Source organism: Gymnogyps californianus, chromosome 29 (genome assembly GCF_018139145.2).
Source record: "Gymnogyps californianus isolate 813 chromosome 29, ASM1813914v2, whole genome shotgun sequence".
NCBI classification, from domain to species: Eukaryota; Metazoa; Chordata; class Aves; order Accipitriformes; family Cathartidae; genus Gymnogyps; species Gymnogyps californianus.
Genome location: NC_059499.1, coordinates 695,222 through 711,165, shown reverse-complemented (window position 1 = coordinate 711,165; position 15,944 = coordinate 695,222). Strand labels below are relative to the sequence as shown.

General features: G+C 63.1%; 3 protein-coding genes across 3 annotated transcripts; 2 read left to right on the top strand and 1 right to left on the bottom strand.

The window, feature by feature from the left end:
- Positions 1–687: 687 nt before the first annotated feature.
- On the top strand, positions 688–2,696 carry TTC24 (tetratricopeptide repeat domain 24). Its single transcript, XM_050912185.1, has 6 exons — positions 688–1,441; positions 1,521–1,733; positions 1,814–1,942; positions 2,116–2,237; positions 2,356–2,475; positions 2,622–2,696. The coding sequence occupies exons 1-6, from the start codon at positions 688–690 to the stop codon at positions 2,694–2,696; spliced, it is 1,413 nt and encodes a 470-aa protein (XP_050768142.1).
- Positions 2,697–4,354: 1,658 nt separating this feature from the next.
- NAXE (NAD(P)HX epimerase) lies at positions 4,355–6,469 on the top strand. Its single transcript, XM_050912287.1, has 6 exons — positions 4,355–4,542; positions 5,017–5,125; positions 5,228–5,338; positions 5,479–5,592; positions 5,679–5,826; positions 5,909–6,469. The coding sequence occupies exons 1-6, from the start codon at positions 4,355–4,357 to the stop codon at positions 6,109–6,111; spliced, it is 873 nt and encodes a 290-aa protein (XP_050768244.1). The 3' UTR covers positions 6,112–6,469.
- On the bottom strand, positions 6,412–8,865 carry GPATCH4 (G-patch domain containing 4). Its single transcript, XM_050912286.1, has 7 exons — positions 8,790–8,865; positions 8,410–8,483; positions 8,226–8,318; positions 7,889–7,996; positions 7,607–7,713; positions 7,405–7,455; positions 6,412–7,276 (listed from the first exon to the last, which is right to left on the bottom strand). Exons 1-7 carry the CDS (start codon positions 8,863–8,865, stop codon positions 6,775–6,777), a joined length of 1,011 nt encoding a protein of 336 aa, XP_050768243.1. The 3' UTR covers positions 6,412–6,774.
- Positions 8,866–15,944: the final 7,079 nt, after the last annotated feature.

Genomic DNA, 15,944 nt, shown 5'->3' with positions numbered 1-15,944 from the left:
CCATTGTGGGAACGTGCCTTCCCCAGGAGGAGACCTGGCTTTGTCCCAGTTTGTGCATGCCACGCACGATCCTGATGCTTTCTTGGTGCTCAGAAGCTGTCTGTGCTCCAGCACCAGGTCCCAGGCACCTGCATCCATCACCCGGGGGGCTGCGACCCGCTCCGGGCGCCTTTCCAGGCAGCCCAGCCCCGGCGGCACTCGGAGTCCCTTCAGACATCCTCCGTCCCCAGCCGGAGAGCGGTGGTTTGCAGCAGCGACGCGGCTGCAAGCGGTGGTGATGCCCTGTCCCTCCCCTCCACGCTCTCGGCACCTTTTGCACCTAAAGAGCAAAGAGTAAGTGTGTGGAACCGGTTATTCTGCCTCCCAAAAAGACACCCCGAGAACATCCACCCCGTGCTGCAGCGTGTCCCCCCCGCCTCCCCCAGCGACCCCCCCCTCTCCTCTCTGGCGGCCACAAAGGTTTGCAGGAGGCAGGCGCCAAGTGCAGAAGCTGGGCTGGGGTCCTCCATGGAAAGGCCTTTTTCCTCCCTGAAACTTTAGGAGCAAACAGGCTACAAGACTTTTCTCTTTTTTTTTTTTTTAAATAATATAAAATAACGCTGCTCATTTCAAGAAATCCCAGGACCGTGCCGGCTCGGGCTGCCTGCTGCATCTTTCTCTCTTGCAGGCAGGTTGCTCACCCTGCCCATGGCTTCGGAGGAGGCTGCTAACCCGGGAGCGCAGCCCGCGGCCCCCGCGGCCCCTGTGATCCGGAAGAAGAGCCGGAAGAAAGGGAAGGAGAAGCCCAAGGCCAGGGAAGATGCCCAGGAGGGAAGGGATGAGGCGGCGGGGCGAGCGGCTGAGATCGAGGGGCTCACGCGAGCCGGGCACCGGGCGCTGGCAGTGGGTGATGAGCGGGAGGCAGTGGGGTGCTTCAGGAAGGCGCTTCTCCTCTCCGGGGCCACGGCGAGCCCCTGGCTCCGCAGGGCTTGTGCCTTCAACCTGGGGGCTGCCTACGTGGAGACTGGGAAGCCCAAAAAGGGCCTTGAGTTCCTCCTCCAGTCCCAGCCCTCGGAGGGGGAGAGCTGGGAGCACTTGGGGGACCTTTATTTCAACGTTGGGGCGGCTCATGAAGGGCTCCAGGACTTTCCAAAGGCTCTGGAGTATTTTGGCAAAGCCATAGGCCACGACCGTGCGGCGCAGGCTGGCAGCCGAGCAGGGACCCGCGTACAGATGGGCTGCTGCTACCTGGGGATGCAGGAGCCGGCGCGAGCCGCGCGTTGCTTCTTGGATGCGGCGCGGACCTACGCGGCGGCGGCGAGCCCCGAGGCTGCGGCGGTGGCTCTGAGCAGGGCGAGCGGCTCCATGCTGCAGAGCCGACGGTTCAGGGCAGCGGAGATCGTGGGGGTCCTCGCCCAGTGCCGCTCGCTCTGCGAGAGCATCCCCAACCCAGCCCTGCGAGGTAACGCCGCGCCGCACCCTTTCCTCTCGGTGCCCTGGGGAGCAGCGCCCGCACCCAGCTTTTCCTCTCTGCCCCGCAGGGAAACTCTACAACGACATCGGCCTCGGCTACTCCCAGCTCCGCATCTTCTCCCTGGCTGCCGAGAGCTTCGAGCGGGCCCTTGCCCTCTGCGGCAGCGAGCCAGACCGGCGCAGGGAGGCTGCGCTGCTGCAGAACCTGGGTGCTGCCCACAACGCCCTGCGCAGCTTCGGCACAGCCCTGGGCTGGCACCGGCGAGCGGCAGCGCTGCACAGTAGGTCGCACCGGTATCTCTTGCTCTCGGCTTTGCCGGATGTGCCAGCTCGGAATGGAACCCCATGTTCCCAATTCCAGGCGCTCTAGGGAACCGGAGGGCGCAGGGGCAGTGCTTCGGTAACCTGGCGTATGCCTGCAGCCGGCTCGGGAACCACGAGGCTGCCGCAGAGAACTACCTGCACGCCTTGCAAGCCTTCCAGGACTCGGGTAAGGGGAGGCGCAGGCAAATTGTCCCTGCGCTGGGGGCTCCGCAACATCCAGATGCCGAGCGGACTCGAGCCAGGCGTGCACCGGATCCAAAGGGCATCAGTGATGCTCCCTCCCCGGGACCTCGGCTGCGATGTGCTGGGACAGCGCTGATGCTGCCCTTCACCTCCCAGGGGACGTGCAGGGGCAGTGGCAAGCGTGCGAGGGGCTGGGAGCGGCCTGCTTCCACCTGGGAGACCCCCAGAAAGCCATCAGGCACTACAAGGAGGCCCTGACTTTGCTTTCCCACTGCCAGGTAAGGCATGCCGGGGAAACCCCCGAGGCCGGGACCCTCCCGTGCATCACGGGGCGACTGCCCCAGCCCTGGGGGCACACCCACTCAGCCCAGCCCGCACGGGCTCTCTCCTCCGCAGGACACCCCCAGAGCTGCCCGCGAGCGAGTCGTGCACAAGCTTACCGAGGCCATCCAGCACCAGCTCTGCCTCCGCGGCCATCTCTCCCATGGGGGTGACTGGGCACCCACCCCAGTCCCGGTGAGCATCACCCCCAGGGGCGTGGGGCAGATGGGGGTGCTAGCGACTGACACCCCAGATGGGGGTTGGTGGAGAGAGGCATCAGGGTTTGGTGGGCAGAGGGACAACACGCGTGTAAACCCCAGACCGTCCCTCCATCCTAGCAGGACCCTGGCCAGCTGCGGTTTTGCTCCACGCCGCCCCACGCCAGCGGGAGACGGCTCCGGGAGAGCAAGGTGTGAGTAGGAAAGCTGCCGTCCTGCCCCTCCTTCCTCCGTGGATGAGTTCCCAGCATCACCCATGAGATAAATCTTCCTTCCTTCGACCCCAGGTCCTTCGGGGGAAAAGCCCAGCCTGGGGACGAGCGGTATGCGCCTGTGCTGGGAGCGCATCCTGGGCGTTCAGGTAAGAGGGTGCAAACCAAAACCCAGACAACTTGATTGAGCCATACAGCCGATTTCTGCCGGAGCCAAGGCTTCGGCACGGGCTGGTACCGCACTCCTGCCTATTTGCCCTTCCTCCCCGGAGGCAGAGGAGCAGCCCCGACTGACAGCCCCGCACCGGAGCCCCGCAACCCACACAGCCGCCTGGACACCTCTGGGGAGGATGAGGATGGTCCCAGCGTGGCTCCAGGGTGTCGCAGTCAGCCCCCCACTAACAGGTGGGTGGGCGAGGGGGAGGCACCGCAATACAGCTCCTTGCACCCAAATACCCTTGTGGTAGCAGCAAATGTAATGCAGTGAGTTGGCATCGCCGCGGGGACTTCCCGTGGTTAAAGGTGAAAATCCAGAGATTTTGAAAAGATGCGTAATTCTGGGGAGCGTGTTTGGGGTAATTGAAGCTGGAATTTGGGGAGGGTTCGGTAACGATGCGGTAGGGGAGAGTTTGTCACGCAGATGCTCTCCACCACCTCCGCATGAGCCGTCTCTGCTCTGCTCCCAGTAACCTGAACACCACCCCCCCGCGCCCGGCCCCACCGCGCCACGGCAGCCTCCGGCCAAGTAAGTACCAAACACAACCGGAGCTTCGCTTCCCCAGCGAGCTGAGGGCTACGGTTCTCACGCTGCGTTTCACAGGGCATCGTGACCACCAAACCCTCCGGCCGAGGTCCCCGGAGCGGTAGGTGATGCACTGGAGGAGTGGGCAAGGGAGCGGACGGGAGGTCTGGGCTCCGGGGTGTCCTCTGAGGGGAGGGTTCAGGGATGGAGACCCCCCCGCAGGGCTTGGGACACCACTGCTCCTTGCAACAGCCGTGTCCCCAAGTCGAAAATCACAGGGCCCTGGGATTTGGGCACCTTGTAGCCAACCCCAAACCCCGGCCCTATAGATGGGGCAGCAGAGCTGAGGGTGGATTCACGCACCCCTGTATGAAATCCCCCCCTGCCCCCTATTCCGTGTCCTGCTGGGGACCCCCCCACCCCGTAACGTCTCGGTGGCCTCGCTGCCTCCCAGCCCCGATGACGACCACGCCGGCTGCTGGCCCCGCGGGAGCCGGGAGCCCCGCACGGGGAGCAGGATGCCGTCCCTCATCTGCAGCCTCGTGTGAGGGTGGAGGACACCGGGGAGATGGCCGCTTCCCCCGGGGGGCACCGGCAGCGGGATCCTGCCTGAACCATGCATCCCCCCGGAGGCAGGGCCGAGCTGCCGGTGGGAGCCCGTTCACGGTGCTTGAGCCAACACGGTTTTGAATCCGGTCCTTTGCCGTTCTTCCTTTCCGTGCTGGGGCGGGGGGGGGGTCCCGGGGAGGAGGGGGGGGGGGGGGGATAATCTCGAAGGCCCGTGGGGCTCCGAGCCCACCGCTCCGCCCCGCACCACGGGGATGGCCGCTCCGCCCCGGGGCCGTCCCTACGCCCGCGCCTGCTCCGTACCGAGCCGCTCCGTGCCGAGCCGGAGCCGCCGCATGCCGGGGCCGCGGGCGTTGCTGGGGCTGGGGCTGTTGGTAGCGGCGGGGGTACGGGCGGCGGGCGGGCGCTGCCAGAGCCGGGGCTGGGGCTGGGACCGGAGCTGGAACCGGGACCGGTGCCGCCTCCACCGCACCATGCACGGGGCCAGCGCGGGGCCCGGCCCGCGGGGGCTCCGCTTCCTCGGGTATGGCTGCGGAGGGGGCGGGCGGGGAACCCCGGGGGTGCAGGGGACGGGGGGGGGGGGGGGGGGGGGCCGAAAAGTGCACGGGGGTCGGAAGTTGCAGGGGCGTCTGGAGGGTGGTAGAGGGTGCGGGGATGTTTGGGGGGGCCGCAGGGAGGGTGCGGGGGGGGGGTTAACAGGGTGGAGAGGGGCACGGGGGGGGTTGGGGGGCTGAGGGGTCGGGTGGGACACGGGGAGAAGCAGAGGGGTCGGGCAGGATGCACGGGGGTGCAGAGGTGCATGGGGGGGGGCTCAGCGTGGGGAGCTGGACCCCATCCCTGTCTGTCCCCCAACTCGCTGGCGCTTTGCAAAGTGGAGGGGATCACAGCTGCCCCCCCCGGGCTGGCCCTGACCCCCCAGAGCTGGGGTCCGGCTGGGTTTCAAGGCCCCCAGGGGTGCCACCCTTCCCCCCCCCCCCCCCCCCCCCCCCCCCCCCAGGCAGGAGGAGGCCCAGGCCATCGACCAGGAGCTCTTCACCGAGTACAAGTTCAGCGTGGACCAGCTGATGGAGCTGGCGGGGCTGAGCTGCGCCACCGCCATTGCCAAGGTGGGTGCACGAGAGGCAGGCGGTGGTCCTGGGGGGGGTCCCCGGCACTGCGGCGTGGCCCCGCTTCTCCAGCATAACCCTCCGCCTCCTGTCCCGCACCAGGCCTACCCACCCAGCTCCTTCACCACGAGCCAGCCTGCCGTGCTGGTCGTGTGTGGGCCGGGGAACAACGGCGGCGACGGCTTGGTCTGTGCCCGGCACCTGAAAATGTTTGTGAGTCTCTCGTGCGGGTGGCTGCATGCTCCCCCCCGGGGAGGGTGCCCGTCCCTGCGCGCCCCTGTACCCACAAAAGCTTTGGGGTTCCCGCTACTCCTGGTGCCAGAGCACTGTTCAGGTCCCTCCTGCTCTTGCAGGGCTACGAGCCGACCGTGTATTACCCCAAGCGCCCCAACACGCCCCTGTTTGAAGGTTTGACCACCCAGTGCCAGAAGATGGACATCCCGTTCCTCCCCGAGTTCCCGGCCGAGGTGAGGGAGCAGCCCCCGGTGAGGGAGCGGCCGCCCTTGGAGCCGTGCCCGGGGCTGTTTGTCACCCGCTGCCTTCCCCGCCGCAGGCTGCGCTCATCGATGAGCTCTACGGCCTGGTGGTGGATGCCATTTTCGGGTTCAGCTTCAAGGGAGCGGTGCGGGAGCCCTTCAGCAGCATCCTCAGCACCCTTGAGCGCATCACCGTGCCCATCGCCAGCATCGACATCCCCTCAGGTGAGTAACGGCTGGACCTGCCGGAGGAAGGTGCCCGGCCGGGGTCTTCCTGGCTCCAGCCTGGCCTCGGGGCTTGTTGCAGGCTGGGACGTGGAGAAGGGGAAGGCAGACGGTCTCCAGCCCGACATGCTCATCTCGCTCACGGCACCCAAGAAGGCAGCAATGCATTTTGCTGGCCGCTACCACTTCCTCGGGGGCAGGTTTGTGCCCGCCGCGCTCCAGGAGAAATACGCTTTAAACCTGCCACCGTACCCCGAGACAGACTGCGTCCTGCAGCTGACTTAGGGCTGGGGCTCAGCAGGGGCTTGGGGTGCCGGGCTACGTTTCGGCACGGCAGATCAAGGCCTAATCCTGCCAAAGCTGCAGCTCTCTGCTAGGAGGATGCTCAGCACCTCACTGGGCTTCAGTCCTACCGAGCTCTGCCAGCGGGATCAAAGTTCACCGCAGACCAAAGCCCCCAGGAGCTTGGGACCGACGGGGCGGCTGCCAGGCGGGTTCTGTTTGGGGTTGCTACCTAATCTGAGTGCTTCTAGGTGTAGACGCGATCCAGGATCCCGGAGTGTGCCACATGTCTTGGACTTCAGGATAGTTTCACTGCAATAAAGATTTATTCATGCCCTTGAAAAAAAATATTTCAATACTCTGTGGGGTCTGTCCCCTTGTGTCCCTCTGCAAATGGGTCCCTGCCCCAGGGCCTGGGGGGTACCGGGGTCACCCCTGACGGGAGGAAGGCTCAGGGAGTGAAATAAAGCTTGATCCAGCTTCAGACCAACCAGTCCCAGCCCAGCATCCCCAGGCAGCGAACACACAGCTGGGCCACAGCGCTGGGCTCCACCTGGGAAGAGCCCGGAGCACCCTTGGGCACCCACCAGCACCAGCAGGCAGGATCGGGACCCTCACAGCCAGATGGTACCAGCAGCCACGCAGCACAGCAGCCTTGGCTCTTGTTCACTCTGGCTCCCTCTTCCTCTTCTTCCTCTTCTTTCTGGGGCTGTGCCCAGCCTGGTCTGGCCCATCTGTGTCTTCTAGAGTTACCTCTGTCTCAGCTGGCTCTTTGTCCTCCTCCTTTTTCTCCTTCTCTGTCTCAACTTTGTCCTCCTCCTGCTTTTTCTTCTTCTTCTTCTTCCTCTTTGCAGCCTTCCCTTCCTCTCCTGCCACCTCCTCTTCTCCGCTTGGCTCCTGGTTCTTCTTCTTCCTCTTCACGACCTTCCCTTCCTCTCCTGCCACCTCCTCTTCTCCGCTTCGCTCCTGCTTCTGCAGCACCTCGGGATCAGCTCCGTCCCTGGACTGTTTCTTTTTTTTCTTCTTTTTTTCCTGCCTCTCTGCTGGGCGGCTGCTCTCCGGGGGCTCACGCTGCCGCTCCTTGTGTCGGTACGTGGCCAGGAAGGCTCGCTCCTGCTCCTCCAGGCGCGCCAGCTTGGCACTCATGGTCAGGCCGTGACGGGCACCCCTGCAACGATCGTGGGCAGCCGGGGTCCGGCACCTCCCTGGCAGGGAACGTGCCCCCCAGCCCAGCTTGCTCGAAAGCCCCTGCCAGGAGGGGGGAGCCCAGCCGTCCAACCCCCACCAACCGCTTACTTGTGCGCCGTGCGGCCCCCACACGCTCGCATCAGCTCCTCATCCGTCAGCCTGCGGGACACAGACAGGACGCGTCACCCCCGACGTCAGCATCGGCACGGGGAGGAGCGCGGTCCGGACCCGGGCCCCCCCTCTCGCAGCCCACAGCCCTCCCCACTGCCACGTCGTGGGGATGGGGCATGCACCACTGCCCCAGCCTCGCCTCCTGGCCGAAGAGAGGTCCAGCTTCTCCTCCTCCTCCTCCTCGCTGCTCTCTGAGCCAGTGGGCGGCTTCGTGGGCTCCTCCCCGCGTGCTGTGAGCGTGGCTGACTGCAACGGGGAGAGGCAGAGGGGTTGTGAGAAAGGGGGACAGGGAAAAGGGGGTCCTGGGGGCCACAGCAGCGATGGGCTGGGGAGGCTGCACTGCAAGGGGGGGTGCAGAGTTCACAGGAGCCTTCACAGAGACGCCCGCTGCTCCCCGAGCCACGTCCCCAGGGCCAGTTACCTTCACGAAGCGGCCGTACAGCATGCTGCCAGTGCTGCCGGCCTTGCGGGGCTTCTTATTGCTGATCCTGACTCCCTGCTCGGAAAGCGTCTTCACGGAGATGCCATCCTGGGGGGAGAGAGACGCAAAGGGCTCAGGAGCGTTTTGTCCAGGGGGCTTCGCCCCCTCCAGCACCACCTCTCTGCGACCACAGTCCCCGTGCAAGGCGCTGCGCACTGTTAGGGGCTGCGGGGACACAGAGCGGCGGTGCAAAGGGGACCCCAAAGCCCTCCCCTGCCTTCAACCCCATCCCAGCCCGACCGGGGTGCCCCCTGCCACCCCCCCCCAGCCCTCCCACCTGCCCGGCCTCCACAGCGATGTTGGCAGCCGCCTTGTTGAAGACGTGGTCCCACCAGTGGAAGGAGAACGGCTCCGCCGCGTCGTGTCCCACCTGCGGGGTGCAGAGAAGCCACCGAAATGGCTGCAGCCGGCGGTGGCCACCGGGTCGGAGCCCCCGCCGGGCAGGGGGGGGCCGCACTCACCCCCGCCGTGTCACACTTCACCTTCACCCGGATGGCCTCGGCGATGCCGTCCTCCCGCTTCCCCAGCCCCTGCCCTGGGGACAAGGGCACCAGTCACCCGCCGCAGCGGCTCCCCCGGAGCCCCCCCCCGCAGCCGGGGGGAGGCCACCGGGGGCTGGGGCTGCTGCCGAGACCCCGAGTGTCGGGGGGGTGAAGCCGCGAGACCGAGCCCTGCTCCTCCGGGAAGAGGGGCTGGGGACGACCGGGGCCGTGAGACCGGGGAGGGCCAGGGACCGGGGGGGCCGGGCCCGGCCGGGGGCACTCAGGGAGGAACAAGGGACAGCGGGACACGCCGGGAACCGCGGACTGGGGGGGGGGGGGGTCCCCAGGCCGGCCCCCACCTCGCCGCCAGCCGTGCCGCCGCAGCTGGCTCTCCGCAAACCGCATCCCGCGGCCCGGCGGCTGCGGGGGGCTCATGGCGGCGGAGTCCCGGAGGGTCGCGAGGTCCCGTCAGGCGCCGCCACCCGCTCCACGCTGCCGGTGCCGCTGCCGCCCGGCAGGAAGCGCCGACTGCGCATGCGCACGCGGCCCGGCGGGGGCGACGTTCACGGGCGGGGGTATGCGCAGGCGCAGTCGGACGGCGGCGGGGTCGGCGGGAAGGTGGCTCTGCGCATGCGCACGCGGCTGGGCCGGGAACGCGCACGGCGTGGGGCGGCGTGGGGCAGGGGCGCGCGCGCAGGGGCGGAGGGACACGGACACGGAGGGACACGGACACGCAGGGACAGGGACACGGACACACATATACACACATAAACAAACACGTGCACACACAGACACGTGTGCACACACACAGACACACACACATATGCTCATACGCATGCACACACATATACACACATGCACACACGCCTACACGCGTGCACACGCACACAAACGTGCACACGCTCACATGCACATGCATGCGCACAGACACGTGTGCACACGCACACATATACACATGCATGCACACAGACACGTATGCACACACACATATGCTCACACGCATGCACACACATGCACACACACCTACACGCGTGCACACGCTCACATGCACATGCATGCACACAGACACGTGTGCACACGCACACATATGCACACACATACATGCATGCGCACAGACACGTGTGCACACACACACATATGCACACACATACACGCATGCACACAGACACGTGCGCACACACACACATATACACACGCACCCACCCATCCCCACCAGCTGAGCGTTGCACATACACACCCTCCCACCAGCTGGGTGTGCCACGGGAACACACACACATGCACACATGCCAACCATGCATCGCACACACACCCACGGCATTTTACACACTGGTGCCTGTGCACTGCGCATACCCGCTACCTGCACGTTGCGTGCACGCACGCCGCTCCCCGTGCGGTTGCACGGCGTGCGTGCCTGCTGCTCGCCGCCTGCTTGGCACGCGTGCTGGTGCTGCTGCGTGTGGGCCGGGGCAGAGGGGGCTCTGCTGCCTCAGAGGGTGCGTGTGCATGCACACGGGTGTGCACGCAGGCGCGTGTGCCCAGCCAGAAAGCTCAGTGGAAACCACGGCAGAGCGCTCGGCCCTGCAGCCAGGGGCTTGTTGCTTTTCCCCGGGGCTGTGCAGTGGGCAGGGGCCAGATCCTGAGCCGGTGCTGTGGCCCCTCTGCATCCCCCCCCCCCCCCCCCCCATATGCACAGCCCTGGGGCAACCCAGCCCCTGTGCATCGCGCAGCTGGGCCAGGCCAAGCCACGCTGCGTCCTTGTCCCTCCCAGCTCCGTCCCTTCGCCAGCTGCCACTCAAAGCTGTCACCAAGGCCAGCCTATTGCCAGGCCAGTCTCGCTCTAAGACTCCCAGACGCTGGCAGCTGCCGGCACCCTAGCCTTGGGTGCTCCTGCAGATCTGGGGGCACCCCGCTCTGGCACCCCTTGCCCCGCTGTCCAGGGGGGTCTGGCCTGGGTGACGCTGCAGGGATGGAGACCTGCACCCGTGTCACGGCCCCTGGATCTCCCTTTGCTCCGGCCAAGCTGCGCTTCCTAAAGCGAGAGGAGGACGTGGTCCAGCGGGGAGGCAGCGTGTGTGGGGGGGTGTCCCCGTGCAAACACCTCGGCCTCGCTGCGTGGCTCCTCGCACCGTGCTCCGGCTGGGCAGGAGCAGCCCGGAGCTGCCACGAACTCCTGCACGTCACTGCTCCGCCGACGCCAGCTGGGAGAGTCGGTGGGGAGGATGGGCCACCAGCCCCCAGGTGAGCAGGGGTGCGATGAGGCGCATGACGGGGTGCACACAGGGTGTGTGGCGTGCAAAGGGTGTGATGGGGTCTACGGGGCGCGCATGGGGTGTGCTGTGCAATAGGGTGCATGACGGGGTGTGCATGGGGTGCGTGGCATGCAAGGCGTGCAACGGGGTGCGCGTGGGGCGTGCACCGTGCAACAGGGTGCATGACGGGGTGTGCATGGGGTGCGTGGCATGCAAGGCGTGCAACAGGGTGCGCGTGGGGCGTGCGCCGTGCAACAGGGTGCATGTGGTGTGCGTGCTGTGCAGCGGGGCGTGCCCGCGTGCAGCAAAGGCACCAACTCTCTGTACTTTGCACTGCTGCAACCGTCGCACACAGCAGCAGCGTTGCACTGGCGTGGCTGACGAGGTCGGGGGACATCCCCTCCCCTGCTCCAGCCCCGTGAGCGTTGCTCCTGCATCTCCTTGCACTTGGCTTTCCCACCCAGCCCCAGCATCCCGGCTCCTGCTGCCTTCCCTTCCCACTCCCCTTGATAAGAGCGCTGGGGGCTTATCTCCAGGGTCGTGCCGAGCCGGGAGACCGCAGCAGCCCGGAGTCCACGGGGCAGCAGCCTTGACTGCTCCATATTTCACTGCTGTTTGCTCTGTCTGCTAGGATTAAAAAAAGCAGCAATAACCTTCATGGAGGAGCCGGCTCACGGCCGCACCCCAGATGCGTCTCGCAGGGCAGGGAAACCAAGGCAGCAAGGATGGGGATATTCCCACCAGGACACCCAGGAAAAGATGAGGAGGGCAGGACCGAACATCCCAGCACCACAAAAGCTGCCTAAAGCAGACACCCTTCCCGAAGCGGCATGGGGAGCGCGGGAGGCTTCTCCGTCCCTGGCAGAGATGGGGCTGGAGCAGCCCACTGACAGTCTGGGCTCCCAAACAGGAGATCGGGGCCGAGCTGGGGCTCAGACCCATCGCTGGCACTGGGGGACGGATGGACATGACACCGCGCACAACCGCTGTTCTTTGTGTCACCGCTGCCAGCAGCAGCCAAGGGCTGCGAAGCCCCTCGAGCACCCAGGACCCTCTCCCGGGGCACATTAGAAACCCACTGGGTGTCATAGGTGACACCACCCCTCGTGCACCCATGGGTGCAAGCACAGGTGCGTCAGCCAGACCCAACCTAAGCCTACACAGGGCCATATAGAGGCACACGCGGACCCAGAGGGAAGGGCAGGTGCCCGAACGCCGCCCCTCTCCCTTTCTCTCTCCCCAGGGCAGCTCCGGCGAGGCTCTCCGGATGATCCTTCGCCGCCCGCACGTCCTTCGGCCCTGGGGCAGGCTGGAAGACTTGTGATTTTGTTGTTTCCAATGTCAAGGGGAGCAAACAACAAATCCCAGTCTCCACCCTGCCCCGGGCACAGGCTCCATGCCGGTGGGCACTACCGGCTCCAGCACAGCCGACTCCGCAAGCTGGGAATGCTGCAAAGCCCACGTGCAAAGCCCAGCGAAACGTGGCCAAGAGCGGGCGGGCAGCTGCAGGGAATAAGGTATGAACTTGCCGAAGAAATTAAAAATAAACCAAGTCAGAGCAATGTGAATATGGACCTGAACGTGATGTGGTCACGTCCTGCTGGCGGGCAGCCGAGCGAGCTGGCGATGTCCCAACCACTCTCTAAATCATGGTTTTCTGCCCCGAAATGCTGCAGAACTGAGCAGAGAGGCCGAGGAGCATCATTCAGCAGCATTAACCCTTCCTCACGGCTCCTGTGGCTGAGCAAAGATGGCGCAGCAGTTCAATATACATACGTATATATGTGTGTGTGTGGATATACATACATACACACGCACACATACATTTTTTCCAAGCTATCCCACTCCATGACCTCCTAACCCTGGGAGATTTCCCCACTGACCCCCTTTTGCAGCACCTTCAGCAGTTATTAACAGAGTCAATTTGAACTTGCACGCCCATACTCGGGGCTGTGGCCGCAGGAAACAGCCCGTGTCGTGGCCAGGGATCTTAGTAATAAAAAAATGGTTTCTTGAAAGAAATTTAAATGTTCATTTCCTGCAATATCTCCCTCTTCCACATTGAAGAGGTTTGATTTCAAAGTTGAAAGTCTTAGATTGGGTTATTGGGGGAAAAGGCTGCGGTTCTACTCCAGGACGGGGGGAGGAATAAAGTGAAAGTAAGTCCTTGACAACAGAAATCTCACCAAATCGATCAGCCAGATTCGCCACTATCTGCTGAGGAAATTGTTCCTTCCATTATATTTTAAAGGAATTAATTCTATTTATCAGAGAAAAATGAGAGGAAACAGTCAGCAAGGAACACCTTTGGGCAATTCCTCGGGGAAGGAGAGATACAAGAGTGAGAAACTGCAATTGTTCCTTTGAAGGCGAGCTTTTGAACAGCACATTACTGAAGATTAGGGAAAGCTCTCTGGAGGGGATTAATGTTTCACTAAAAAGCTCCCTTCTCACCAGGCTTCAAAGCCGCCTTTTTCTCCCAAGCCTGGGCTGACCAAAGGTGAGACCCGAATCCCCTTGCAGCTACCCAGGGCTGGAGCGGCCACATCCATCACACCTCCAGGCTCGTCCGACCACAGCCCCGCTGCGTCCCACCCCGCGGCCCCCTCCTCCTGCCAGAGATGCTGGGGAAGCCACAGGCCCTTCCTCTCCCAGCTTTTCTCCCCCATTTTGAGAAGGGGGAAAACGCTGCTGCTCCCACTACCTTGGCCCAGAGCCGAGGCCAGAGACTCCCCAGGCAGGGCAGAGCTCCGAGCTCAGCACTTCATCCCAGCGCGTGGGCACAGGCGGATCACGATGGCTTTTCTGCTCCCTGAGGAATAAGGAGGACCAGAGCATCAGTTGTAGCAGGTACAGCGAAGAGTTTGCAAAGCCCGCTAAAGCGACAGCGCTCAGCCCAACCTTGGGGGAAAGAAATCCTGTGAGGCCTAAGGGGTTGGTAAAAGCTGCACCGGCACAGAGCGATTCCCTCAGCTCGTCCCCTTCCCCACGGAGGGGAAGCGGCTGCTCCCCCTTGCACTGCTTCAAGCGCCCAAGCCAGAGCCACGAATCCATCCAGCTGCTCCACACAAGTACGGCAAAGCCCCTCCGGAGCAGCAAGGAGAGCAGCACGGAGGGTGGCGGCTTTGCCAAGTTGCCCCGGGGGAAGCTGGAGAGCTGGGAGATGAACATCAGATGCAAACAGAGGCTGCAAGCCGAGATAGCAGGCTGCCCTGTTATCTTTATTTTAGCACCTTGGCTGGTGGGCTGGCAGCAGGTGAGGAATGATCTCAAACTGACATAAGAGCGGATGCTGCGACGTGGAGGGACAGGAGAAATATGTTTTCCTGCTTAAACGAGCAGAGAGACACTGAGGACTGAACGGCCTCCGAAGACTCAGCATTTCCCCCTCCTCACTTCTCCCCCAGACAGATGACAATCATTATCCTCTTTCTACGGGAAGCATTGGAGAACGGCTTCCACGCACTTGCCACGGTCCAGAGCTCTCTCTGGAAAAGCAGGACCCCAGCTTCAGAAAAAAATATCCTAGCAAGAACTTCTACAAGCAGCACATTAATTCTCCTCACTAATTCACAGCAGCCTGCCTACGCCGCCAGCAGGATCCCTCCACCACGCAGGTTATTTCCAGCCAGCTTTGCTCGCAGGCACCGAGCAGATAGCCTCTGCGCGCCTCAGCTCCAGCCTCATCTCGGCGATGCTGAAGCATCACCATCACTGCTCGACCTCGCCGGTCCAAGCCGAGACAGCAGCGGCAGCCACAGCCTCGCAGGAGCCCTCCCCCTCGGCAGGCTCACCGCTTTGGACTCACTGGACCCCCCCCTCCCTACCCCTCCAAATCCCTCCTACGTCAGAAGCGGAGGGACAGGTCAGAAGCTTCTGGCCTGCCAGCAAGCAGCACACCAGCTCCCCTCGCACGCACGTAGATCCCTCACGTTGGTGTGATTTGCACGGCATCAGCACATCCTGCTAACACTGAGGAAGGAGCTGGAAGGACCGTGGCTCGCTAGAAACAACAGGGTTTGGGACTAGTTTTGCTTTTGAAAGAGGTTCGAACGCCGAGCACAACCTTATGGCAAAGACGGGGGTATGTCTCCACTCCCCGCAACCCAGCGGCACCACCTCTCCTTCCAGCTGCCTTCTCTGCTCCCTCTCACTTACCTGGTTACCCCATCCTCCCACAAGCGCATTCTTTGCAAGAGCTGGCTTGCATGGGGACAGAGCCTTTGCAGCGATAAACAGACCTTAGCGCAGGCAAAGGACATCCACCAAATCCAAGAGATCACGAAGGACCACACAGGCCATTTTTAGCTGCAGAGGGGCCGATAAACAACGTTAGGAAAGAACTCTGACCCTGCCAGTGCAATCAAGGACTTCAGTACCCATCCTTACACAACTCTCTGCAAATCCTTGTTACGTTTGAGGAGAGGTTGCAAAAAGAAATCCACATGTATGTGCACAGACTCCAAGAGAAGAGATTAAGGCTAGGCTTTCTGAATCCTCATCTAAAAAACCCCCGTCTCGTCGTGATGCACATACACAAAGGCAGGAGCATTTCCAGCCCGCATCCACTCCCATGTTTTCTCAAGCAACCACTGCTCCACCTACGCTCTCCAACACCACAGGGTATTGATAGATCCCATCTCCAACTCAGAAGCAAGCTGGGTGCAGCAGGTTTTACAGGTATACAAGAAAGCAGCGCTGAGATTCCTCCCATTCCCTCTCACTGCCCAATCCTCCTCTACCAAAAGAAACTTTAAAAAAACAAAAACCAAACCAACACCACTACTACCAGCCAGCTAACAGCAAGCCCTGTGCTTGCTACAGAAAAGCAGGGGTAAAATCCACCGTGCGCAGAGCTGCCCAGGGCTCCGCCGGGCATCGGCACTGTCCAGCTGCGAGCAAACACCTCCGGGGTCAGCAGAACCCGCTGCCTTCTTATATATCGGGTCATCCAAACACAGCACAACTACCAAGGAGCCGTTAGCTTGTCCTACGCACACTCGAGAGTCCCTAAGTCAAAGGAAGCTTCCGAACGGGCGTGTTTAGGGCCAGATTTTGGGCAAGCCTTCAGCAGCGTCTCTTAAGTGTCAAAAAGGTTTCCTGCCGTAAGAGGGAAGGAAGCCCGGCCAGGTCGGGAGGTTGCACGACACCCCACGCTATCTGCAAGAGGTAAGCACGGGGGACAAGACAGATTAATCACAGGTAGCTAGGGGAACTCAATCGGCTTAAAGGTGGCAATCAAGGAAGATACATGGAGTGCAGGGA

Excerpts from the sequence above, each read along its gene's own strand:
- GPATCH4 (XM_050912286.1), bottom strand. The coding sequence starts at position 8,865 with ATGAGCCCCCCGCAGCCGCCGGGCCGCGGGATGCGGTTTGCGGAGAGC. Across the intron at positions 8,319-8,409 it reads TGAAGTGTGACACGGCGGGG|GTGGGACACGACGCGGCGGA; the intron begins GTGAGTGCGGCC and ends TGCACCCCGCAG. Across the intron at positions 7,997-8,225 it reads TCGCTGTGGAGGCCGGGCAG|GATGGCATCTCCGTGAAGAC; the intron begins GTGGGAGGGCTG and ends CTCTCCCCCCAG.
- NAXE (XM_050912287.1), top strand. The coding sequence starts at position 4,355 with ATGCCGGGGCCGCGGGCGTTGCTGGGGCTGGGGCTGTTGGTAGCGGCG. Across the intron at positions 4,543-5,016 it reads CGGGGGCTCCGCTTCCTCGG|GCAGGAGGAGGCCCAGGCCA; the intron begins GTATGGCTGCGG and ends CCCCCCCCCCAG. Across the intron at positions 5,339-5,478 it reads CCCGGCACCTGAAAATGTTT|GGCTACGAGCCGACCGTGTA; the intron begins GTGAGTCTCTCG and ends CTGCTCTTGCAG.
- TTC24 (XM_050912185.1), top strand. The coding sequence starts at position 688 with ATGGCTTCGGAGGAGGCTGCTAACCCGGGAGCGCAGCCCGCGGCCCCC. Across the intron at positions 1,442-1,520 it reads CCCCAACCCAGCCCTGCGAG|GGAAACTCTACAACGACATC; the intron begins GTAACGCCGCGC and ends TCTGCCCCGCAG. Across the intron at positions 1,943-2,115 it reads GCAAGCCTTCCAGGACTCGG|GGGACGTGCAGGGGCAGTGG; the intron begins GTAAGGGGAGGC and ends TTCACCTCCCAG.